Source organism: Lichenostomus cassidix, chromosome 3 (assembly GCF_008360975.1).
Source record: "Lichenostomus cassidix isolate B80296 chromosome 3, HeHo_3.0, whole genome shotgun sequence".
NCBI classification, from domain to species: Eukaryota; Metazoa; Chordata; class Aves; order Passeriformes; family Meliphagidae; genus Lichenostomus; species Lichenostomus cassidix.
This window is the reverse complement of record NC_139483.1, coordinates 7,820,784-7,847,796: the sequence shown is the minus strand read 5'-3', so window position 1 is coordinate 7,847,796 and position 27,013 is coordinate 7,820,784. Positions and strand designations below refer to the sequence as shown.

General features: G+C 41.1%; 1 protein-coding gene across 1 annotated transcript; it reads left to right on the top strand.

Annotated features, from left to right (window-relative positions):
• The first annotated feature begins 1,464 nt into the window (after positions 1–1,464).
• Positions 1,465–18,875, top strand: PLEK (pleckstrin). Its single transcript, XM_085054279.1, has 9 exons — positions 1,465–4,491; positions 6,587–6,742; positions 11,085–11,266; positions 12,280–12,371; positions 13,247–13,431; positions 14,598–14,702; positions 16,133–16,216; positions 16,873–16,942; positions 17,784–18,875. Exons 1-9 carry the CDS (start codon positions 4,444–4,446, stop codon positions 17,921–17,923), a joined length of 1,062 nt encoding a protein of 353 aa, XP_084910405.1. The 5' UTR covers positions 1,465–4,443; the 3' UTR covers positions 17,924–18,875.
• The last annotated feature ends 8,138 nt before the right edge of the window (positions 18,876–27,013 follow it).

Genomic DNA, 27,013 nt, shown 5'->3' with positions numbered 1-27,013 from the left:
TGTCTATTCCTCCATTCTCTACATCTACATTTGAGGAGTGAGGCTAGAATATTTAATGTCTTTGTAAACTGCAAAACTTCTTTTTCTGAGGTTTTTATGTTTGTCTGGGGGGTTTTTTGTTTGGTTTTGTGTGTGTGTGGTTTGTTTTGTTTTTTTTCAGTCCTTCAAAATTACTTTTCATTCCCCTGGCAGCTGAGGCTTCCTAGTCTGTTGAGTCAGCAAGGTGCATTAAGCTAATTCCCTTCCCTCGAGGTGGAAAGATTGGAGCACTCACCTATACCCTGGCATATGCCTTAGTGCTTTTGAAGGGAATGGTGAGTGAGCTGCAGGCAGCAGTTCTGTCCCTCTTTTTCTTCATAAGGCTATGAAAGTCTCACACATCCTACAAGATGTGTGAGCTACATACCAACTACATCCTCCAAGACCTATTTCTTGTGCATAAACCTTCCCTGCTGCATCAACACAACCTGCATGGATCACTGATGGGGAGCTACTGTAGGGGAGAGATGAGGTTGGATGTGTTCAATGAAAGGTAAGAGATAACCTATGCTTTATGCTTTACATTCTAAGGTGACATGTAATTCCTGTAATAGCCTTTTTATACTTGCCCCTCTGTAACTAATTTCTTAACACAGTGCTTAATTTGGAAATTTTGTGGTTTGGGGTTTCTTTTTAAAAAGGGCATGCAAAGCTACAATCTCTCGTGCACTAAAAATAGCCATATGTGTAATTCTGTATGGAGGGAATTGTGCTGAGATTTGCACCTGCCAGCTCTCACTTCAATTCTTTTGAGCTCTCTGCCTCTGTGCAGAAGTGAAAAATGTTCTTACTGAAATATCAGCTGGACAGAGTTTTTATCTTGTTTGGAAACCACTTGTGTGTATCATTTTTCCCATACAGGCAATAATTTTGAACATATAGAGTTTGTTATAATTTCCCCTGGAAATGGAGCTTGATGTGCTCCAGTGATACATATTTATGGAGCAATCAGGTGCTCTGTTGCAGATGAGGTGGATTTATGGCATTTACAGTGCATCTAACGTGTTTGAGTCTTCTCTGCAAGGGCTTGTGGAGCAGGGAAGCTGGTGTAACAAACTGAGAATCTTGCCTTTCTTGCAGCTGCCATGTTATTCCAATTTTTGGTATAAACCCTTCTTGGTCTCTCAGGTAGATGTCTCACTCAGATAAATGTGGTTGACCACTTTTTTTTTTTTTTCCCAATGCTTGCAGGAGCTCAGATTCTGAAGTAGCAGAAATATAAAGCAGAATTTTCTGAAGAAATACCGCAGCAAGTTCTCCTGTGCAAGAACAGTAAACTGAACTAAGATACTCAGCTCTGTTGCAGATTGTGATATTGTGACAAATCTGCTCATCCAGTATCATGCACCTTTACCTACTTGAGACAGAAATGGGGAGGACAAAGTAAGTTATGGCAAATTTCCATATTGCAGGTTACCTTCTGACAGACAAAGCTCTTCCTCCCCTTCTGGAGAGCTAGAAGAAATACAGTTCTTCCTCTCTTTTATGCCTGGTGCTGCTCTTTAGGAATGGCTAGACAAAGAAGACCTGCATCCTTGCAGCTGTCACAGCCAATGTGTATTTAAAGTCCATTTTGCCTCACATGAATGATTTAGCTGTATGTTTCTGCCCAGGGGGAGGCAAAGTGCTGATTTCCCAGGGGTGGTGTGTGATAAATGGAACCAAACCTCAGTGTTAAAGAAAAGGATTTTCCCAGACTTGGATGGTGGAAGGGCAAAAGGACCAACTGAGCTTTGAAGATGCAATAGAAACAATATAGAGAAAAGAAGTGTTGTAGAAGTAGTTGCCTTCAGCTAATATTGGATGGCAGTAATTTTGTGTTTTGACACTGAGTTGCATAAGTAGCAATGGTAAATTCTGGAGCCTTTGGCTAGGAGCCATTGTGTTTAACATTACATTTTATACCTCCAAAGGCTTTCCATGAAGGTAACAGAAAAAATTTTGTGAAATTGTGGAGTCAGCATCCTTTTCTGTTTGCATTAAACCACTTTTTAATATAGGGATATATACCTATTCTATTGAAGAGGACCTATCCCTTGTCATTTCGTATCATCAATTTATTGTGCAGGGCCCTGTCATCGTGAGTCAGCACAAACACAGCCAGCAGGAGCAGGTGAGCAGGAAAACCTGTGGAAAGGTTGTCTGCAGGGAGGAAAATTCTGGCATGCTCTTCTGTCTTTGTTCCCTATAAGGCCTTCCAGCTGGGGATGAGGCTCCTATTGCTCAGACCTGAGGGGGGGAGGCAAAGAGACAGAAGGAAGAGCTAACTGTGATCCTGCTCTCAGTCTTCAATCCTTGCTCCAAGCCCTGTAGCATGGCCTCAAGGCAGATAATAAAAGGATAATTTGGCTTTCAGCCACACAGTGAAAGGTATTTAATTAGAATTGCTGTTGTCTGTGACCTGTATTTTTGGTTTATCTAATTGGAGAAAAGAAAAAAACCATACATTTTCCTGAAATGGAACCACTGGAATGAAAAGGAAGAGGAGGAAACAATTCACCTTCTTAAAGCAAAAAGAATTGGTGACCAAAAAAGATATTTTACAGAAGGATTCTATAAGCTACTCAGTCCATTAAACATCATTTTAAGACTTAAGGGGGATGAAGGGAGCCTTCACAGAAATATAACTCAGAAATCCATTTAGATCATCTCTGCTCTGGGAATCCAGAGCGTCTTCAATGCATTCCAGGTCCTGGAGCCAGTAGGCAAATTCACTCCTGTAAATGCTACACAAGGTTTTTGATCACTTTTTAGTGGTAAATTTTTACTTTTAGCTCCAAGGACCATGAAGTTTTATTAGCTCTGTGTGAGTTTCTATCTCTAATAATTTTAAAATCTGCTTGTTGAATTCCAGTGTACTTCACAGCCAGAAAATGTATGGTCTTTGATTTGCCAACTGATGATTGGCTTGATCAGTCTTTAATAGCAATAAAATCCTTACGACAGCGTGGTTTACATGAGCAAAGGAACAATGCAGTGAGACTGCAGGTTTTAGAAACCCCAAACAACTTAGATGAAATCAGCACAAAAAGGTATGCTCTGGGCAGAATGCACTACAAAGTGTTTAACCTGAAACTGGTGGTACAGACAGGCACTCTGCTTGCAGAGAGACTGGATATGTCATTTGAGCAGCAACTGGAAGGTCTGGAAAAGGAAAATCTCCGTTCAGACAGTGAGGAGAAACATCCAGCAGATGGGATAGTAAAGCACTGATGCAGATAACCAAGGAAGGAGTGGTGTCTCATCTGTGGCAGTACCACTAAATAGGCATCACTCAGGAATGTCTAGAAAATGTCTCTGAGGGCTCTGCTGACCCTCTGGTCTTTTATCACAGACCTTGTCAGACTTTTGAGTAAAGGCTGAGACAAACATAGAGTCAAATGGATAACAGGAATTTCTGTCTGTGAAAAAAGTCCCTGTTTGGGAAATCTCTACAATTGGCAGAGGTGACAGATGGAGTCACACTGGGCTCAACACTTACCTGAATGAGCTTAGCTGCAAAAGTGACTTGGAGTCTTGCACTCGGAGGAACACAAAAGGCTGCTTCAAGATACCATGAAGCAGACTCTTATTTCCTCCCATACTTCCTACCCCTACTTCCTTCTATATGGGGAAGAGGGATTGTGACTCTGGTGTTTATAAAAAAATATGGGTTTGCCTTGTTTTTTTTCACCAGTAAAGCCAAACAAGCTCTGCAGCAAGTAAAAGATGCATGCAGAAAGTGACATTTTGCAGTCAGTGCTTTATGTAATGAACTGGTCTAATCCATTTAAGGCATTTTGAGAGCTGACTTCTTTGGGAGGCCTCAGCATCAGCAGCCAAAACCCGATCAACTCTGATACACAAATTCCTTGTGTCAGCAGAGGGCGCATCCTCATTAACCAAGTGAGGCTCCTCCACCTTCTTGCCAGACTCCACATGCTTGCCAGCTGGGAGCCAGATTTGCACGACAGGATGAAGTGAAAGCCCTGATGAAGTGAAAGCCCTGAAGAGTTGGACACCTGTCTCCGAGATCACTTGGCGTGCAGCAAGCAGCAGCACAGTGCCCTGTTTGTTGTTACAGTGGAGTTCATGTATTTGCAGAGCAAGCCCAGTTTCTTGTGGCTGAGCACTAAAGTGCTTATTTAATTTCCCAGGATTCTGTCAGCAAGGCTGGCTTTATTTGATATGCCAGAGTGTTTTGTCAGGCGGTTGCCTGTGCTGTCAGAGGCAGACTATAAATACACACGTGCTTCTGCATTTCCCTATCTCTCACTCTGTAAGAGGAAATGGGCTTGTGATTGGCATTCAGAGGAACTTGTGAAATGACACAGCTGTACTGTAAAAACACCATCCCACAGACTTTGCTGCCAGAGGAACTCAACAGCCAGCGCTGACAGACCAGAGAGCAGGACTGCCCAAGCCATGGAGCAAGAACCAATGCGCATTAGGGAGGGCTACTTGGTTAAGAAGGTAAGTGGGTACTTTTGGGCTGAGTGGAAGAGAAAAATAACTCTGAGCAGGTTGGAAAGATGTAGGGAAACATGGTGTGAAAGCTGGGCAAAAGAGCTAATGGGAAACAGCCACAGCCTACTCGATTGCACTTAATTGAGTTGAACATCAAGGAAAAATAGTGAGATTAAAGAGGTCACATCACCTTGGCCTTGAGACAGTGTGTGGGGCCACGGGCATGTCCCTTTTTTGGGCAGGTGGTTGCTGCCCCACAACAACCTCTGCTCTGGAGTCTTCTGTGGTACAGCCCATAGGGTAAAGCCTTTACTTTTATTTAAATCTGCGGTGGCTTCCACTGGCAGAGCATGTCAGAGTCCAGTCTTCAGGAAGTACTGGACTTGTCTGTTTGCAAGGAGAAATATTGTAGTCTGCGGTAAACCCGCAAACAAAGCAACTTTGCAACAGTTCTTGTCTTATAATTTTAATTGACTTCTTAGCAGAAAATCAACCAGTGGGTCAATTTGCACTCTCAAAAAATGGTAAACTTTTATGGCACATTTAGAAAAAAAAAAATCAAAGGAAACAGCAGTTAACCCATATGTGGTACCCACGGGAGACTTCTTTTGTAGTTTCCTCCTCTATCTGAGTTTCCAGAGAGCCCCCAGGACAGTGACTTTCATTTGGAAGGTAGCATTAATTTGTGGGGCACCTTCTGCTTCCAGGGAAGGCTGCAGAGGCTGGAAGAAGGTCCAGGACCTGCTCTTGATAAGATCTTGGCTGGTGTTCCCTCACCACCCTGTAATTGACAAAAGGTCTGATTCAGAGGGCAAAAAGGCTTTTCTTGGAAGGTAGGGCAGCAAAAAAGGATGTGACGGGCAATGGATTCTTTTGCAGAATAAATAAAAAATATTTGGTGTGTTTCTGTCCTATTCACTTCTGTAGAAATACAAAATGCAGCTGTAAGTAACTGCCCAGTCTCAGGTTTAGCAAATCACAACAAGCCATTTGCACAGCACAACAGTGGCTGCTTCACTTCTACCTGTAGCTTTAGCACTGCTGAAACACCATGGTCTGAGGAGAGCATGCATGCTGTGAATGGAGTTGTGAAAGAGAGAGGATAAATTTAGGTCTCTCTTTGTAACAGAAAGAGCAAAGGAAGCTTATATTTTTGGGGAATGGCCTCTGATTTGGGGCGCACCTATGCTGGTTGTGCTTTGGTAACTTTGGTAACTTTTCAAGGGAACTGTTGGTATTTAGCATATCTAAATGTTCATTTGGCTGAGTACTAAGTCACTTGGGTATCTGGGATTGTGACCACTGTTGAAGCTGATTGTAGGAAGGACCAGAGAGGTTGCATAGCTGGAGTACAACTGCTAGTAATTCTAGCAGTTAATTGTGCTCAACACAGAGAAACAGGTCGTTCCTCAGAGTCTCTGAGAGTTTTGCTGTGTATTTCAATAGGTGGGGTCTGTCCCTGCCTTTATCTCTGTATTTCTTGCATCTAACAGCTGTGTTTCAGGAAGAGGAAGCAAAAGCTTTAAAGGATGAAATGAATCCCTTCTATTCCTCATCACAGCAGTTGGAGGTCTGCAGCCTCAGGCCCTTAAACTATTCATTGCTCTTACAGTTTGTTTTTATATGTCTAGAAATCCTCTGAGAGATGAGCTTTCTTACCAGATAGCCAAGCCTCAACAACTGACTCTATTGTAGCATCAAGTCCTAGCACAGCACAGGATGCCTGCATTAATGTGGTAGTCCTAATGTGTCAGTTCACATTCAAAAATTTTGAGGATTATTCATAATATTGTCACTATGTGATCTTGAGGACAGTGGTTGGGACTAATCGATACTGATGAGAAACACATACTGTGGCAGGCAATGCAATATTGGAAAAACTCATCTCTGGAGTGACTACAAGGGGAAATAAATGGTGGTCAGAGAAATAACAATAACATTTAACTGCACAGTAAGATGGGTGTGGTTGTGGTATGATCCCCTTGAGACACAAACTGCGGTTATTTTAGCATCAGTCAGACATTCCCTGGAAGGTCATATCTTCCTTGGATATCACATAAGGAGTGATTCATTGAACATAATGTGTGGTTTGTTGATGCAGGGCAGTATGTTTAATACCTGGAAGCCAATGTGGGTCGTGCTGTTAGAAGATGGAATCGAATTCTACAAGCGGAAGGCTGATAACAGTCCCAAAGGGATGATCCCACTGAAAGGAAGCTCTATTCACAGCCCATGCCAAGACTTTGGCAAAAGAATGGTAAGTGGTTTTTTTGTAAAAATAATTGACAGTATACTGATACTTCTGGAAGCACTGAAAGGGCAAAAGGCTGGTAGCAGCAAATTCCTTGCACTCATCCTAGTGGTGTTTCTTACTTGTCTTAGGAGGTCACAAGTAGGCTTGGAATTGTGTACTGTTTGAATCCAGGACACTTCAAGAGGATGAATTCAGAAAGCATTGGGGGGCTTTGGTTGGTTGGTTTTGATTAATTTCTTAGTCTCTCAGAGAGCAGAACTAAATTTTATTGGTGTGAAGACATTTTGCAGCTGAATGGCAACAACTCCTGTATTAAATATAAATCTAACTGCCACAGAATAAAGCTGTGGGATTTTTGTGAGCAGGGGAAATATTTATTTATTGTCAAGTGTGTTGCTTTTGAATGGCCTGTTTTTTGGGAGCAGGAGGGCCACAGAGGTGGCTTCTGTGAGAAGCTGCCAGAAGCTTCCAGCAGAGCCAATCCCTGATGGCTCTGAAGATGGACATTCTTTATCTCAACTCTTAAACCTTCATTAAATTTTCTTCTCCTCTGCCCAGCTGTGGCAGGGGAGAGTGAGTGAGTGAGTGGCTTTCTTGGGTGCCTGGCATTTGGCCAGTGTCAAACCACAACATCAAGGAACAACAACTGGCTTGCTCAGACAGGAAAGAGATAAATGCTGTGACACACATATTTTGTTATAGGGCTCCTGAGAAATAGTTGTTGGTAAAACAGTATTTCTAATATGAGCAAAGAATCATATCATTGGTGAGCCATTTGTTATTTTGTCAACTCAGTTACATCAAATAGGCATTTACATCCCCAGGAATTCCTCTGACAAAGGGGTCCCCCAGAATTTGGAAAATTATCAACTACAGTTTAAAGAAATTCACCACAGGGATGCCTGGCTAAAGATAGAAATCTCTGTGAGAGCATTAGAAAAATAGAAAGCGTGAGAGACTGCTGAGAGAGTGAACTTTCTCATATGAGTAAAGTGAGGATAATTTAACCTGTCCTTAGTTTTTGTGGTGAGTGGAATCAGGGTCCCTTGTGTCAGATTTGGACTTGCTGAATTTGCTTTTTTGTTCTTTTATTTCTTCTATTTATTTATCTCCTTTTTTTTTCTTGTGTTGAACCCATATTTATATGAGAAAACCCCACCTTGGTTCTTACTGTCTTTTTAGACTTAGTCTGTTAAGAGAAAGGGGCTGTTACTTACAAGCTGTCTTTGAGGCTATATAGGAAGAGGATGGGGCAGAGAACAAAGATTGCTGTTAATCCTGTGCTGATTATCTTATTAATAAGCCTCAGCAGAGCACTTCTTACTCCATATATGAGGTATGAAGAGTACTGTGCTCAAGAGTATCACAGACCTACATTATATTGGTAGTAATTAAATTCTTGTCACAAAGCATTCCTTTCCAAACAGTTTTGTGTTGGGTTTTGGTTTTCTCCTTTAACTCCCAGGGAGGCACTGTCATCAATATTGGTCCACTGCAGTTGCTTGAAAATGTCAGTAAGAGTAACATATTTAACAAGAAAGGAAAAACAGTCTCTAGAGTAGTCCCAGTCTCCAGAAAGTGCATTGTGTCTGTATGGAAGGGCAACAGTATCTGAAGATCGTTGCTTTGGCTGCACTGAGTTTTACCTTATGCTTCATTTTGCATTCTGTGTTCACATAATAAGCTTTACATTATGCTTCATTTTCATTGCTGGGGTCTTTTCTGAGGGCTAATAAGGACAAAATAAAGGATCTGAGACTCAGGGGTTGAGGCACTCAAACTAGCATTTCATAAGTGAGATTTGATTCAGGGTTTGCTGAAGTCAGTGGAAACAATCCAAATGACTTCAGCAGGCATTGGAGCAGATCCTCCATACTGAGGTGGTGAGATTGTTCTGCAGGTCCATAGATCAGTAGCCTTGGAGATGGATTTTCTCTTAAAATATGCGTTGTTCAAACAGTCAAAACTTCAACATGCTCATTCATATGAGCAAAGCAATCACCAGCATTGTTCTTACAAGTAGTTACTGCCCAATGTGATTAAACCTAAGTTTCTATGTGTTTTCCTTGAAAGCCTAGTATCTTCATTGTTGTATCTTACATTTTACATATTGTACCACTGAATGCCTCTGCATTCCATTCTGGCTTCTCATTGGTTATGTGTCAAAGCATACGGTTATTCCTCTTATGGGAATTATTCTGGTTCCTAAATTTAGGGCAGTAGTTCTGTATGGTGAAAAGTCAGATAATTCTCACTGTGTCAATTTTAAGTATAGTCTCGCTTGCTTGGGCCCAGTTTAAAACAGGGACTATTGGGCCACAAACAACCTTCTGTATTTCTCTGGTTAAATTTTTGAATCAGCTTGTGGATCTGTACCAGGACCTCATTTGAAAGCTCAGAGCCTATCACCAACACGCTTTGTTTACTAAATCAATTGCAAAATGCAGGTGCTGAGGGGAAAGGAAGAAATCTTAGATTTGTTATGCAGAGATCAAGCCTGTTCAGAAGGGGCTGCAACTGCATGTTTTGGGATTATATTTCAAAATGTATTCACCACTGTTTACTGTCCTTGATTTCATGTTTGATCATTGCTTAATGTAACATAAATTCTGATATTGTTCAGCTTTTTCCATTTCCCCCATGGTTTTCCTGTGGATAGCATTATCACATTTAGTTGCTCATAGTTAGTTTAAATTGGGACAGATGAATCTATCTAAAATGTTGGTATTTAGTTCAGTCTAATGGTCTAATGTTCTCAAAAGCAAAACAGATATGCATCAGAGGGAGGCTTGGTCACATTTAGGACTGGAGACTCAACCTCTGCCAATTTCAAAGGAAGCCTGGAAGTCTATCTTAGTGGCTTAACTTTATAAATGCTAATAAGAAAGGTCTTTGCCAGTCTCCTCTGTGTACTGAAAATGAAAACTCTTCTTTAGCATCTCACTGTATGTTGGTTCTCAGCTCTTTGAGAAGGCTAATCTTTTCCTTTGGTAAAAAAATCTTATCAGTGCTTTGGTATTTCATTTTGTTAATCTGGTGTGTTAGCTTGACACTTGGATATTGGGATTTGGAGAAATCTGGCTGTTTGCTTTTCTCATGCACTGTACATTGCTTTTCAGTATGTAGGTCTTTCCTATGTAACTGGAAAGGTGAGCATTGCTGGAAATATGAACATCATCAGATAAGAAATGGTTACTTTTCTGGCTGAGATGGATTTTTGAGGACTTATTGCTTTATACGTTTGAAATCTATCTTCCATGAAATTCAGTTGGTCTTCTGCACAATTTCAGGGTGTCAGAATTTTTCCTGTTGGCCATAGTTTGGAAGATGATTGTCAGGGATGTTCAGAAATGTACCGTTTACAAAGATGGGCTTCAGTAGACTCATTCAGTGTATTGATTTCACTGATGTAGATCTGCTGCTCTTTGACAGTAGCCTTTGCTTTCTTTGTCCTCATCAAGTCGTGCTGTTGGCTTGTAGCTTGGCTTGGCAGTTTTCAACACCTTCTGAGTCAGAACCTGTGATATTTATTGTAACACAACTACAGAACAAATTAGTATCAGTCATGGGGAACTATATTTTAGAGGAAGTGGAAACCTGAGTAATGAAATCCAGATTTTCCATCCAGAAGATCACTGGATGGAAATGAGTTCAAACAGTGTGAACTTTGTTGGGTGGTTTTGGGGGTTTGGCTTTTTACTTTGGTTTGTTTTTTTCCAGTTGGTGTTATTTTTTTCTGTTTAAAACTACCGTTAAATGATGTATTCTCATTTTTGGGAAATACAGTCTTTCCACTGGTGCTAGTGTGTTTAGATAGGTGATCCTAATGTGTAGCCAGGGCTTGGATGTATCTGCTCCTTCCTAAGACATTAAAAGTTTACTGGGCTGCAAACGTGCTCAGATACTTTCCAGTGAGTGACCTTTTCTCCCCTTGTGAGTCAGTAGCTGAATATGCTGTGAGGTATTTTTCCTCCTTCAGAATGTTCACATGTCTCTAAACATTAAAACAAATTTACATCCACTGTAAGCCTGCAGGAGCCAAGTGCTTCAGCCTTCCAGCTGCGTTGAACTTCCCAGCAAAAGTTAGAATCAGCAGCTGTATTGGTGCTACAAACTTTAGATATGCTGATGACATCAGGATCACTCACAGTGAAGTAATAAAGGGATTCAGCTACCTGCAGTGTTGTTCATGGTTTTCTTCAGAGTTTCTATACTTTAACTGTTTCTTTAAGGCAATTTCCATAGTTCTTAGGCACAGGTAGGCTGTATGTTGTTGCTTAATTGTGCCCAACTGGCTACACCAAAGTAACTTTAAAAAAAAAACTCCCATAATTTATCTTTCCAGTTTGTCTTCAAGCTCACTGTGGCCAAGCAGCAGGACCACTTTTTTCAAGCTGCCTACCTGGAGGAGAGAGATGCCTGGGTGAGGGATATCAAGAAAGCAATTCATCGCATAGATGGAGGCCAAAGGTTTGCCAGAAAATCCACAAGAAAATCGATCAGATTGCCTGAAACAATCAATCTGAGGTTTGTTCCTATAGCTCTGCTCCCCCATTTACTTCCATCTGCAGTCAGTGTATCAGATATGTAACCTTGGTCAGGGAGAGCAATGAGCCTGTCTGTCCATGGATTGTCTCACAGCCCTTTCTGCACAACTGAAAATTTCAGTGTGTACAATGTGTCAGAAATGAGCTAGCAGTCAGAATTGGGAAGCTCTTTTTTAATACGTTATCATGCTTATTTATCAAAGGTTTTTGCTGATAAGGAGATTTCTGGGCACGTTGCAGTGCAAGAGGATACCCCAGCCAAAGTGTGATTCTTCCAGGAGCAGCATTTTATATAATAAATAATTTATTTCAAAAATATATTTTGTTTGCTCTCCAGGGAAATGCTGATGTTAGGCCAGTTTTTGGATGGTGAGGGGAGTGTGGTGCCTGCCAGAGAATGTGAAACAGGCAAAGGGAGAAGAAGAAATAAAGGGAAGCAATGTGTTAGTATTTTAAAAAATTAAGGATGGGTTATTTTCTGCTTTTGAGCTGTAAATACCAAGATACAAATGAGCCTGCAGCATTCCTTGTAAGACAGTAAAACTGCACAGGATCTTCTGAGAGCATGCAGGCTTTGGGACAAGGACAGGTTTTCTGCTGAGCCCAGGACCTGTGGGTGAATGCAGAGCACAGCAGTGAACCCTCCTGCAGGGGCTGTGGGGCCCTGGGAAGGTGCCTCAGCAGTGGGTGTTCCTCTCTTCACGCTACAGTTACCACAAGTTGTTGTGTTCTCAAAACAGGGAGATGTGGTGAGCCCTTTGTGCACTCCACCCTCTGCTCCCACAGCTCTGATGGTGATGTAGAGAGACCTCCAGGCTTAGCAACTTGAATTTTTCAGGAGATGCAGGAGATGAAACTAAGCTGTGTTACAGCTCTGTAGAGAGCTGTGTGCCAACAAAACATGAAGCCCCCATGAATGGCAATGACATTATTGCACAAACTGGCAAAACTTTTAAATTTGTTAACAGTTTCTGTGGTTCTTTTTATGCGTAGCGCTTTGTACCTCTCAATGAAAGATCCTGAAAACGGAATAAAGGAGTTGAAGCTGGAAAAAGATAAAAGAGTGTTCAATCACTGCTTTACAGGTAAGGAGCTCTTGTCCCTCTATTCCATATGAGCACACATATCAAACGAGCACAGAACTGAGAAACTAAAGATAGATAAAAGAGCTCTAAGCTCTGTGGACCACAGAGAAGTTTGAGAAGAAAACCAGATGTTTTCTTGACCAACCCAGGAGGTGCTCAAAGGATGGATCTTGAAAAAGTATTCAATTATGGCCATGATAAACCAAGCAGAAGGATGAAATTTAACCAGTGTCAGAAAGACTGAAGTAATCTTTTGAGTAGATTGTTGTGTGAAACACAACAGTATAGAAGAATTATTCCATTCTGAATTTTTCATCACCAAACTGTGTCACATTGTAATTCCTCTTTCTCTCCAAGTCAAATCTGTGTCTGTGCTCAAACACACATAGATGGAGCACTTGAGGACATTGTTTAATGGTGGACATGGCAGTGCTGGGTTAATGGTTGGACTGATGATCTTGGAGGTATTTTTCAATATTTAACGATTGTGTGATTCTATGAAAGTGACCCTCTTTCCAAAAGCATTATGTTAGTAGCATAGCAGCCCGCAAGGCTGCCCTGTGCAGGCTTGGCTGTCCTTCACACATCCCCCAGTCCCTGTCTTTGAGGCTTCCCAGCTCAGCCCTGCATGCCCTCCCAGCTCTCCTCTCCCTCAGGAATGGTGTTTGAAAGTTGTCCTGGCCCCTGCCAGCAGCTGGAAAGGCTGTGCCTCACTGGTTGACCAGGAACCTTACCAGATTAGCTCCCCGTGTTATTGCTAAGACCATTTTTCATGAGATTGATGAATACACTGAGTAGGCTTGTTTCCTATGTACTTTTAGGCTTCTTCATGTCTGTCTTGGTTTGTGGATGATCTCTTGCTCCTTTGTAACCAGGCACCTGTGTGATTGACTGGCTGGTGTCCAGCAACTCCATCCGGAATCGCAAAGAAGGTCTCCTGCTTGCCTCTTCCCTCTTGAGTGAAGGCTACCTACAGCCTGCTGGGGACACATCCAAGGCTGCTGCTGAGGGACTATCAGACACACCCTTCCTAGATCTCAGTGATGCCTACTATTACTTTGTGAGCTTTGTGTTCTGGTTTTTTATTGTCTCAGACTTATGATGCTCTGCTTTTCTCATCCTTCTTGTTGGGCATCTAAAATCCTGGAGGAAAGATTATACAGAAATGGAGAAATCTATCTTAGTTGTCTTTTTCCTGTGATACTCAGAATGGGCTGGCTCACTTGAATAGTTGTAACCAGGACAGGTTTTTATTCTGGCACCCTTCTAAGTGTGAATTGGGTGCTGAGACCCAGCTGGGTTCTTTTTCACTTGGACTTTGTTCCTGCTAATTGCACTGATGACCAGAATTTAACCATCTGTTTTCCTGATGATTCAGTGGAAGGGAAGAGAGTAATTCATTATCACAGGGCTTCACAGAGTGGCAGAAGCTACACATACATTTTTGTGCAATGCTATCAAATCTGACTCAGTGTGAATGTGCACACACCCAGTTTGCCTGTGAGCAAAGAAATAAAAGTTTTTAATATTCCCCAGTCACCTGTCACAGGTGTCATACCAGCCTTTTCCATTTATCACTTCATCATCTGTGGGTTGATTCGAAGAACTTGTAATATCACAATCGAAGTCAAACACTCTTTGAAAGATATTTGGCTTATGGACTTATGCTAGTAAAAAAGTATGCCTTCTATAAAAGTGAAAAGTAAATTGGTATTATAATTTTGTTTATGTTTACCGTGTAGAATCACTTGGCTTCAGCAAAATTACTCTCCCATTGCTCATTTGCTTTCCTAAATGTGTCTGTGCTAGGGAGACTTCACCTGTGTAGCAGAGAAAATGCTGGTAAAGGCAGCCTTGTGGCTTCCTGGGATGCTTCTTGTGGCAGCCATGTGTGCCCTGCTCACTTTTGGATTATTTCTAGTTTGACTCAATACCAGTGTGGTGTGAGGAGGCCACAGCAAGTCAATGTCTGACTTGGTGTCATAGAAGTGTAGTCCCACCTCACACTGAAATGTGTCCATGGTGTTTTGGAGAGCTCCTCAAACTTCATTGGGAGACTTCTTTAATAAAAGATCAGGTTTTTTAATATTATTATTATTTATTTTTTCTTTGGGGTGGCAAAAAACAGGATGGGGGAAAGCCAAAAGAAGCCAGATTGGTATATGTATGTACATAAGCATGCAGCAACTGCGTAACTTCTGTAACAGTTCTCTTGTGGTCCTGCAGCCAGACAGTGGATTTTTCTGTGAGGGATATTCCAGTGATGATGATGTGGTCCTGAAAGAAGAATTCAGAGGCACAATTGTCAAACAAGGATGCTTGCTGAAACAGGTCAGTATTTCCCATGCTCCATCCTGTCACTAGGATGATGTTACATGGGTGCAAGATTATTTTTACACTTAAAAGCTTTAGATAAGAGAGAAACTACCCTACATCATCTCCATGCTTGCCAGGTTTCTCTGTCCCTCTTGCCTTTGCACAAGGAACACTGCAGCACAGCAGCAGGACTCTTGACAAATATTGCAACATTTATTGCTCTTACCACAAAATAAAACAGTTGATAGCGTTAATTAGGAAAGCATCCTAATGCAGAAGATGTGACAAGTCATTGGTACAATGCAACACTGAACTCAGGTAAAAAGGCTGCCACTGCTGTGTGCCTCTGGACACACAACTGGATGCAGTTGCCAGCTTTCACAGACTTTTTCAGCATGCCTGAGCAAAGGAGTTGTTTCAGTCACTAATGTTTGATCTGTAAGACAGAAGATAACTGGATACCTTCCTTTCCAGCAAAACTTAATGCAATACAGTGAATGTCATGTTCCAAGGGCATTGTAAGCAGATATTAGTGAACTGAAGGCAAAACCAGGATTCTTTCATGAATAAAATGAAAGGTGGAAGGGACCTGCAACAATCTTCTGGTCCAACTGCCTGACCACTTCAGGACTGACCAAAAGCTAAAGCACATTGTTGAGAGCTTTGTTTTCCAAATGCTTCTTATACATTGACAGACATGGGGCGTTGACCACCTCTCCAGGTAGGCTGTTGCAGTGTTTGACCACTCTCTCCCTAAAGAAATGTTTCCTAATATTGAGTCTGAGCCTGCTCTGCTGAATTGGTCCTTGAGGGCCTAAGAAATTTTTGGTGGTGCTCACATGTATTTCTCGTTTAATCAGTTTACTCAGAAGCAATGGAAGAAATTAGACCCATGTCTTGATGCTCTTTCACCCTGACACATTCACATCAGCCTAGTTAGTAAGAGCTTCATTGCAAACAGTAGCTAATTTAGAAACTTGTATTTCGAAATGCCAGGGGAAGTGGTTCATGACAGTCTCCCACCAGTGTTAGTTTGCACTTGGTCACTGTCAGTGAGTTGTGGGTCATTGCTTGGAAGGGTCACTGCTTCTGCTGAAAATCCTTTCAGCAAGTCTAAACTTTCCACACCCATCCTTTTCAGTTGTGGGAACAGGCCATGAGGCACCTAAGTCCATAGCAGAACATGGTGATATTTCAGCCTGAGCTTCTCAGCCATGAGCCATTCAGGGTGCTTAAGGCAGATAAGAAGCAGTTTGATAGTCCAGTTGTTGTGCAAAAGATTGGAATGTAGAAAAGGCATGTTCAAGTCCTACTCCAGTGAGTATCTCCTGTCCAGAATATTCAGTTTTTTTCCCTTTTGTATTTGCCTGTCCCCTCAAAATGTGTGTAAGTTTTGCAAGCAGGCAAAGCAGTTCCATGACATTCCTGGTTTTGAATTTTCCTAGGGACATCGGAGGAAGAACTGGAAAGTGAGAAAGTTTGTTTTAAGAGATGATCCTGCATATCTTCACTATTATGATCCTGCTGGAGTAAGAGAGATTTGGTTTATTTCCCTGCTTGTTTTGAATCCAGTGCCTTGTAGAAGTATGCGAATGGAGTATTTGCATGAGTGTGACAGGGAAGATCAGGCAGGACAGTGGGACTGTTTGTTCTTACATGGCCTAACCATCCTGTGGAAAAGCAGAATGGAGGATGGTTTCTGGGGCTGTCAAGTCAGGGTGGCAAGTGCCACCCAGATCTGGGAACAAGTAACACCTAACTATACTTTCATGTCTTACCTGTGATTAATTAGAATTAATTAATGTGTACTCTCACTTGATCAAAACAAATTAGATCCTAAATGAACACAATAGAGTAATTTTGCAGTTTATATTTGAGGTACTTGACATGTCAGGATGAGAAATGGCATTCTATTTCTTGTGTAATTCTAATGGTCCCATTTCCATGCTAAATACTGTGCAGATCCTAAATTCTAAATCACAAGAGATTCCCTATTTATTTGTAAACCTTTCCCCTACCATACCCCCAATCCCCCATGTCACATAGACTGAAGATTGCCTGGTCTCTCAGGTGACATACTAAGTAATCAAATGTTTTTGTTTCCATTCTGGAAATGTAGCCATATATTAACATGTGAATGGTTTCAGAAGCACTGCATTTCATTTTGACTTCATGTCCTCCCCAGGGAGAAGAACCACTGGGAGCAATTCACTTGAGAGGCTGTGTGGTGACAGCAGTGGAAGATATGCCAGACAGTAAGGAACCATATTGAATGAGCTCTGTAATAAGTTTTTGGTACAAAAACCCCCTCTCAATCTGCCTGAAATCACAAGTGTTTTTTATTCCAAAGCAATCCATGTACAATGATTCAGTAATTCTAGTAACTGGTCTCTCTTTTGTTGTCTGGATTACTGGGGAAGCGTACTGTAGTAAAGGCAGCGACAGAGAATCTTGTGTTTTGTCAGTACTTTAGGGAAGGCTGGTCAAAAGGATAACACAAACCCTGTTAGGATAACTGGCCTTTAGACAGAGTATGCTGAGTTTGATCTCTTTGGTTAATGAATTTGGGATGGAAGCTTTATGTTAGAAATGGTTATGCTAACAGATTATTACTGTCCACCTTCTCATCCCTCCCAAAGCTAGAAGTTGTGGGAACAGAAATGGTGCTGCTGCCAGGACCAAGAAACATTCATTTCATGTATTCTCCTCTCCACAGGAGAGTCTGGCTATTATATCCAGCAAGAAAGTCTGTTGGCATCTCAGAAAAGAAATGGATGTGAGATTCAAGATTCAAGAAATCAAACATCTTGTTTTTGTAGCTGGCAAGGCATGGGAGGGTTTGGGGAATATGATCTGTCTGCAGGATTGCAGATCCTTCCACTTGATTTGAGACAACTAACCAGAGACTCCTGAAGCTGAAATTCATGAGTGGCTTCTCTGAGAGAGACCCATCTCTTGGACCCAATCTTTGTGAAGGCCTGAGCAAGCTTAGCTGTAGGAAGAAAGGAGATCCCCTTACAGCGTGTAAAGGAGGAAATACTGAAAGTACATGACTTTTTTTCTCTCACAGCTGACTTTCTTATTTTTCCCCCATAGCCAGGAAGTATGATGTTGACAACATCCTCTTTGAAATCATCACAGCAAATGAAATCCACTATTACTTGCAAGCAGCCTCATCCACAGAGCGTACAGAGTGGATCCAAGCAATCCAGTCAGTTGCTAGGACTGGCAAATGAAGATGATCTGCAAACAAGAAGACAGACAAATTAAATTAGTTACTTAAAACAGAATTTAGCATTTCACCAAGAGAAAGTAGTATCATCCCAAAGGGTTTGTGTGTTGGGGGTGATGACTGGTTGGAAGTTTCACTTCTCTAGTGGGCACTAACAAACTAACATTTTTCCACCCGTGTTATGGTAATATTTTACTAAATTATAGCATAGAACATGCCTTATTAGTGTGTGTTGCTTAATCAGTCCACCTTGGAAAGGTTGTAGCTGTTGCTACAGCTGATAGTGGGAATCTCACCATTAACAGCAGAGTCATGTCACTGACAGAGAGGACCTCAATTAATCACCCTCTCTTCAGTCTGTGTTGTGTTTCAGGATTTTCATGTATTTCAGTCTTGTCCAGGCAAGTTTTACACTTTCTTCTTTACCAGATCATGTTGCTGTTTGTTCTCTTATACAAATAATGCCATAGATTTAAGGAAAAAAGTCAACCCACTTGCAAACCTCATCCACTCCTTTATAATCTGTCAGCATTAAAGGAGAGAAGAATGCAGAGAACTATGGAAACACCATGTGAAACCAAGTAAACTCCATGACACCAGTATGAGGAAAAGTCTCTTCCCACAGTATTTCAAACACATAGCAATCTCACTTCAAACTCTTTATCACCCAATTTTAACCCTCACTAAATTTCTCCATAGCCATCTGGACTGGGACCATTGTTTCCCTTTATTTAGGTCTATGAAGCAGATGCTGGGGTGTCAGGTACTGTGCTCTATTTGAATTAAGAATCTTACAGGAGAAGGGAAAGGATCCATGGGTTAGTTACTTGAACTATTAATTGAAGGGGGTTTATTAGGTTTTCCATTTTTAACCTCCAGCAACATACTCAGTCCTTGATTCTGTGCCTTAGTCATATAAGAGCAACCTTGTGCTTGTAACTGAAATAAATATTATTTGGTACGGTCAGTTCACATGATCAATCGTTGCATTTTTGTCTGACTGTATATTAAACAAAGTCCCAAGTCTTAAACTCTAAGGAGGAGTTGCAAATCAAGTTAATGTCAGATTCTGCATGTAGTCCGTTTCTGGTACTGACAGAGTGCAAGTAAACTTCAAACCTTTCAAACTCTTTTCATAGATCTCTTGTACCTTATCCTTAGGAATTCTTCTTGGGATCTCTTCCATCTAAAAATAAATGCAGAGCTAAAACTTCTCTTCGGTTGTGCTTAATTATACCTGTAGCTGAGCTACTGAGCCTGGAGCTCTGTTGCCTTGCATTACTTATCCCAAATAAAACACAGTCTTGCTGGGGCACTGCATCATCATGTCCACTTAAGCTGGCCAGTGGCAATCAGCTTCTGGCAGGCATTTCCTGTCTCTCATGCAAGCTGATGGGATTGCTGAAGTCTGATGTGTCATTCTGAGGAAGGAAGACTCGTGGTAAAAAGACCCACTGTTGGCTCAGCCTTTCTTGATAATTGCTGCTTGTCGCTGCTTATTTTTGCTTTCAGAGCTCATTAACCCAAAAATACCCAAAGGCACAGGAAAATAGAAAAAACCACCCCACACAACCAAACAACAGCAACTTGTCCATCTTACCAAAGGAGGAATGTGACTGCCACTTTTTAATAAAACTAATATGTTTTACCAGTCTATGACCCTATACTTTTAACTTGTTCCCAGTCCTGGGAATGGCTGTCCACCTGTGAAAGGTGTTTTCTCAGGTAGAGGATGGTAGTCAGTGTATTTATGGAAGAGCTGATATGTTTGTACCAGTTTATATTGACGGGGTCTGTAATCCCATAGGCAGTGCTTCTAAGACACATTTCAAGGGTTCATAGGTGCCTCTGCTTCTTGGCAGCAGTGACAAGATCTTGTCCAAGGGAATTCAGTATTAAAAAGCAACCACATGTCTGTCAGAGATGATAAGGGCAGCTGAGTTACTCAGAAGGCGTGGAAGGGAAGAAGCATGGATCCTGAATATGGGCAGAAGAGAAATGAGAGCCAGCCTTGTGCAAGGAACTACTAAACAAAAGGGGGAAAACAGAAGAGAAGACATACATGTGCGTCATGCTTCGTCTAACTTTCACCCTCTATTTAAATCACACTTCTACTACGCCCTCACCAATTCCATTAACATCAGTTTCTTTTTTACTGATAAAAAAGAACTAGTCTAAAGCACAGCAAAAGAAACCATTGTGGATAAGGACTGTATTTATAATCTTCAGTTACTGAAAGACCTGTATAATATAATGTAATATAAATACCCTCTTAAGTTCATGTTTGACTTGCCATATCTTGCACCGAGCAGTTTTCCATCCCTGGAACATTGATTATGTGCTTACTACAGTCAGGGTCAGATTTTTGGGAATGTTGAATAACCATGCACCCATAAAAACACCCACATAGACACAGTGCTCCTACTTCTATTTTAAAATGAAGTTTAAAAGAAAACAGGACAAAGCAAAGTGCAGACACAGATGCTGAAAAAGTAATAACCTCAGCCCACCAAGCTTTCAGCCACAGGTGTTATTACTTCTTATAATCTCACAAACAACACATATGGAGGTAGTTCAGGCTTAATAAGTCTCTTAGCACTTTTTCAAAGAGCTGTTTACTTGCCCTGCCTCACAGCTTTCTTCTGAAGGGTAAGTTTAATATTACTTTGTTGTTAAGTGTAGTTATTTTGGTGCTTTTCTTTGCAGTGTGCTTTCTTTGCTTTTTATTTGAAAGAATAGTTAACAAGAAAGTGTGAAAGGTCTACCAAAAATGTGTTTCAGTAATAGAACAGTTTATTTAGTAATATTTAATCAAAGTTTGTTCATAAAGATAAAAAATTAGTTAAGGCCTCTCAGGTACCTAATGTTTACTGTCAAACCTCTCTTTTAGATAAGATTTTGTTTTCATTTCTTCTCGCAATATTGCAAATAACTCTTTGATGCAGTAGCACTGCTTCTGTTTTTTGCTTAGAGTTCACTATACTACAAATGTTAAATACCAGCTTCCCCCCCAGTTTGTTCTGAAATATTTGAGAAGTTATTTTCAGTTTAAATTATTTGCTTCACAGGGCTCTTGACAAGTGCTTTTCTCTGTTTGTAATGTGCCTCCATTTGTTCTGAGATCAACCTTAGGCAACACTGAAGTCCAGAAAAATTTTGCTAAAAATATATTTTTGGTGGGGGCAAGAAGCATTTAAGTAGGGTGGGGTGTTTTTGGGGAGGGCAGAGGGATGGGAATGGGTTAGGTTTCTTCATTGTTCTTTTTCAGTTTGTACCTTTTAAAACTGTAGGAGACTACAAGAGGAATTTGAAAAAGTAAAATGAGTAGCTAAGAGTCCTCTGCAGGTTGTTGGTATTTCTGTGGATTCCTTCAGTTTGTGTTTTGAAAAGGGCACATATTTTTTGTTTGTGAACTGTGGTCTTCTCATTGATGGATAGAGATTTTTCTGTGCTCAGGGTGAACTCTCACTCAAAACAAGGTTCTTCTTTTGCTGTTACTCATCAGACTTCTTGAAATAGAACTTCTTATTTGGCTTCAAAAGAAGGTTGGGGAGTTTTTGGATTCAAGCACAGGACTTCCTGCTTTGCATTTAGAACCAAAACTGTGGCTTTCTACACTTTGTTTCTGGTTCTTTTAGATTGCTTTTTTTTTTTTTTTTTCCCTTCCAGTGTGGTGAAAGGGACAGCAAGACTGTGTGAAAGCTGAGTAAAATGCTGATTTTCATACTTCATTGGACTTTCATTGTTAAGTGTGATGGGCTAGAGTAAAACTCTTCACTTTACTGCATAGACTCTGCCTTTCTTTTAAGATGGCAATATCTTTCCCTCCTTTTCTTCAACTCACTAAAAAATGACTGAGTAGGAGCAAGGAAAAGAATCAAAGGGAAATGCTGGTAAAACTGCCGGAATTTTGCTTCCAGCACTTAAAAGGGAGAGAGATGATGTTAGTATTTTTTAAAATTTGCCTTCAGTATGCCTTTCACCAAAAATTTGAAAAATAATAAACTGGAGCAATCAAGGGAGAGGAAAGGGACCTGGGAATTGACTAAGTTTAACTAAAAAATCCCTGACAACTAGACACCCCAGTCTTCCTATATCCTAAAACTTGGTTAAAAAAGGACACTAAGAACTCTCTTCTTAGAGTGTTGTCATTAGCCCCTCTCTCTTTATCAAATATACTAGAACAGCCTATTGCAGACTAATAGAGTATCAATTGTATAAAGCAATGTATGATCAGTCTTTCCATATACCCACTTCCACATCATAAAGAAAAGTCTGAAAATCCTTTCTTAATCACCAAGGTATATCAAAAGATCAAGAATCCATCTCTTCTGTCCTTCATTGCTTCTGCCATATGTGTATGTAGTGTCCTTTTGAAAGCTTAAGTTGCTGTGTTTCCCAAGTACTTCATGGTCAAAGTATAGTAACAAAACCAATGCACATGTGTGAGATATTTTCAAATAATAGGAAGAGTTGTTTATATCAGGCTTTTAACACTGTTATGCAGTTTTTTGCTAAAAGGAATTATTTCATGTTTCTGGTATATAAGTGGTAAAATAAAGTTGGTTTGTTGGTTTGGGTTACTCTTAATTCATATTTTTACTTAAAGGAATGGCTTCTTTCTGAATTACATCTTCACTTTTCCCTTTCTTCTCTTCTGCCCTTACGGATATCCTTCTTCTTATAACTATTTTAACCTCAACATCCTAAAAGAGAGCTTGTGTTTCTGCTTTTAAGCATCAGAGTGAGTCTTGGATAAGAAAACATAAATGCCTAGTGGAATTTTAGAATTGCTACAACATACCATGTGGTCTTTAGTCACCCCCTTAGAACAGTAAAAACTTCCTCTCATCTCCCCATACTTACAAGGTGTACATAGATATTTAGTTGCTCTGTGCATATTGGGTACTGTTATAATTGGGTGCTGCTATATTATAGCAGTCCTCAGTATTGTTATCTCTAAGTACATCTGTTGATGAGCTGCTTGTTAAAATGGCTTTAAAGAGCAGTATAACTTGGTGAAAAAAAATTGCCTACAGACCAGTGACTTTCAAAATTAAGGAGATGCATTAGAAAAGCCAATTTAGTTCAGTCAGCCAAACTTTAGGCACGTTTGGCTATGCTGTTAAATGGCTATATAAAGTACCTGATGAAATCAGGTTAGGATCTCCCAGCTATATTTGTTCAGTGTTCTTGTTCTTTAGCAATGTGATGGAAAAGTAGTGGAAGCTATTGAAAATATTCCCTCAGGGGAACAGATGAGTAAAGTTCTTATGGGGTATTGTAATATTTCATTTATTAGTTGTTAGATACTGCTGCTGCAAAAAAAAATGCTTTGTCTTTCTCAACTTTTCCTTTTTTTCCATATAAGGTTTAAAGGCTTAAGGTGGCTTTGCTGACTCGAAGTTTTCTCTGTGTTCCAAACTTGCGCAATCTATACCTTCAGTTCAAGTCTTCAAGCTGAATCCTCTGATAGGCAGCTAGCAGCATCTTATGGTATTTTGGTTTTGGTGTTCTGACACCACAAAGATGTTTAAAACTAGTATTTGGTGCTATGACTGATACCACAGGACGCCAGTGGCCATGAGATAATGTATCTGGAGAAGCCTCTGAGTATAGCTTGAAGTGTGTGGTATCTCAGTAACAAAACAGTCCATGCAGTCAACACCCTTGGACTGGCAAACAGCAACTCCTTTGCCTCTTAATGTTTTTAAGAACTGTGCGTTAAAATCCACACGTGTGGTTCTAACAACATTTTAAAACGTGAGTAAAAGCCAGCTAATGTTGTACCTGATTTGCATGCTCTAGCAGGCCAGGTTTTATTCCCCTCTGGCTTTGTAAATCCATGAAGTTGCTGGACAGGGTGATTCTGAGGCAGTGGGGGAGGCTGCAGCAAACTGTGCCAGTACACAGAATTATCCTCTTGGGTTTCATCTTGGTAGGTCCCTCGGAATCTCTGAGTTTGCAGTCCGTCACCCCTCTCCTTCTTCCTTTTCAACCCACAGTTGTAGCTTGGGTTTTTTGGTTTACCAGAATAGCAGAAGTGGGTCTAGTCCTTAGCTTTGAGGCCTGAACCCCTCCTGGCCCCCAGCACTCAATTCTTAGCATTGTGCTGATCAGAAGCTGGTGCTGACTTGAGGTGTTAAATGCAGTAGGCGATTTCTTCTGTGGTTTTGGGGATGGACTTTTCTGAACAAGCAATGTGGTGAAAAACAGCTGCCAACTGTCAACATGCTCTTGGGAATCCAATATACCTCATTCCAAGTTCATTTGGAAGGGGGGAAAAAAAAACCACCATCACCCAAGTCCTCCCAGCTGTATGCTTTTATTGTCTTCCTGACAGCTCTGGTGGGCTGAACCAGCTGATCCCAGTCCTGACCTCACCTGTTCTGTCTTCAGTTGGGATAATTTTGTCACTTGCAACCTTCCAAAGATAATCAGGATAAAGACATTCCTATCTGCGTTTTGACAAAATTAGCCTTGAAATTTGAGTGGCCTGATAAAAGTCTGTGGAGATTAAATATCTCGTGCTTGCTTTTTCATTTAGTCTGTTAATGGCAATGACCCAAAGCCACATCCTGCATCATGATGACATAAAGCCATTCTGTAAACTCCTCGCTTCAGAAATGGAGCACTGCAATAGTGAGTAGTTGCAAGGAAGGTTCAGCACCAACAGGTGTTATTAAAAACACCACAGATGGTTTTGAAGATGCAGAAATAAAATGCCAACCTGAGGAACCTCAGACTGAGCTTCAGTGCTGGCCTTTTGATATTCAGCTGTGCAGCAGCTCACAGGGTTTTGTGCAGCAGGGAAGCCTTTTTTCCTCACAGAAGCCTGGCTGGTTTAAAGCCCACAGCTGAGCTGTGTGGGCAGCAGACATTTGCAAACAGCTCTGCATGCACAAGCTTCATGTGCTTTCTCCAAAGGCCTCGGTATCCTAGGAAAGCTGGGTGGGCTGGAAAGGGAACAGCAAGAATGCCAGGTGGCTAATGAAAAAGCCTGGATGATGGATGCCTCAGACACCTTTCTGCAGCTGACAGCTTCTGAGAAGCGGGGTAGAAGTGGCCTGGGAATGCAGTGGGAAGGTCAGTGGCATTTGCAAAAGTAGAACTTTCCACTTCCTCAAAAACTTACGGGTAGGAAATAAGCAGTGGAGCAGAAAAAGGGTTTCACCAGCCACCATGGTGTGAGCGTAGCTAATGCCCTAGGGTGGTGTGGGCTTTACATGGGTGGTCTTGGCTGCTGAGGATGCTCTCTGGGGAAGGACACCCACATATGATGGCTAATTTAGGCACTGGTACCATCTTCCTTTTGCTGGCATTTCAGTGGCTTTTGCTGGCAGGTAGAAGGGGCAAGAGATGAGCCCAAAGAAAGGAGAGCCACTGGCTGGAGCAATGGATGCTGCCTGGGTGTCTTTAAAGGGAACACATCCATCCTGCAGCAGAGATGGGAGGCTGAGGAGATGGTGCAGGGGCAGAGAGGAGTAGAACAGATGACCAGAATTCATGTAATGTAATCTCCAGGGGGAATTAAAACCCTTAAAGGAAGGAGTCAGAGTGGGGAGGGGAAGACAACTGTTTTTATGAGAATTTGTACTTAAATACTTTTTCTTTCAGTAATAGATTTTTCATGAGAAATTTACACCACTGTTATTCCAGGTTTAGAGATCCAGGCCTTGTGTAATTGCATAGCTGCATGTTTAATTCCATTAATTTAAAGAGGCACACCCACCCGATCTGAACAGAGGCAGGGGCACAAGGGATACTGGGGAATCTTAATGCCCATTTGAGAGTGGGGAAAAGCTACACCTAAGTGCACAGTGAATTAACTGTGTTAGGATTCATACCAGAACAATTATACTATTTAGAAACTGTATCCTTAGACAAATAGATGAGAGCTTACAACTGTGGGGCATACAAAGAGCAGAAGCAGGGGAGAAATGTCAGGGTGTTACAGACTGGAGTTAACAGAGGTGGCTGGATGAGAAAGGTGAGGGAGTAGATCCATTATTGTACAGTTTCCTTATGATTTAAAAAATTGGGCAGTTTTGAGGTGATGAGAATGTACTGCTAGTGCTGTTTTCTTCTTGATTTATTTAGATGCACTTTTTGCACTTCTAGCTCTTTTAAAGTCAGGGTAAAATGTGATGTGAGCAGAGAGTGAAGCAGCACCTTCAGTGTGCTTGGGTGTAGTGTTTGGTGTTGGTTTTTTGTTTTCGTTTTCTTTAATTTGAGCTAACTAGATATAATGTTGGAGCAGAATAGCTACTAATAGTGGAAGCAGTGTTTGCAATTCATTGAGCTTTGTGCTACATCCTCTATACTTAGCAATGCTCTTTACTCCAAGTTACACTTCAGTTATGTGTGACAGCAGAAGCTTCAGTGAATTTTGAGTACTTCATCCGCTTTGGATAATGTAGTAGTTGTCCCAGAAGAACAGCATCTCTTTTAGTGGTTATAGGGGGATTTTTAAAAGATAGTGCAATGAGGTCATGATCCTGTAACTAACACTCACCTACAAGGAATAAATTACGCAAGATGTGTGAGAAACATTATCCAGTCATTGCATCACGTCATGCAATGTTGATGTGAAAGCTGTCTCAATTAGGTATGCTACTCATGCTTTAGAAAAGGTACCAGTGCTTATGGACTGAAAACCTGCTCAAATGGGGAACATGGGCTGAAGGAAGTGGAACAGTTTTGAGGGAATCTGTTGAATGCTCTAAACCAGAAAAGGATCAGATAACATTCCGTTCTTTGAAGTACTTTAGAGATGCCCATTTCACCTGGCTGATCTGTTTCTTCCTCAGCCTGTAGATATGGGCAACTACAAGAAAAAAATCTGTGAGCCCAGACACCTGTAACAAAGGGGAGTAAAAACAATGCTAGACATTTTCACCAGGTATTTTGCAATGGTTAAATAAGTGTGAAAAAATAAAGTGTAATTGAAAGCAAGTTTAACCTAATGGTTTGTTTAAATACCAGCATCACTGAAAAAAAATGCTACTGGATCTTAGCGCAAATGACCTCTGTATTTTCAGAGCAAAACTGCTCTACTGCTTAAGCTACTGTTACTAGGCCCTGATAAAGGTGA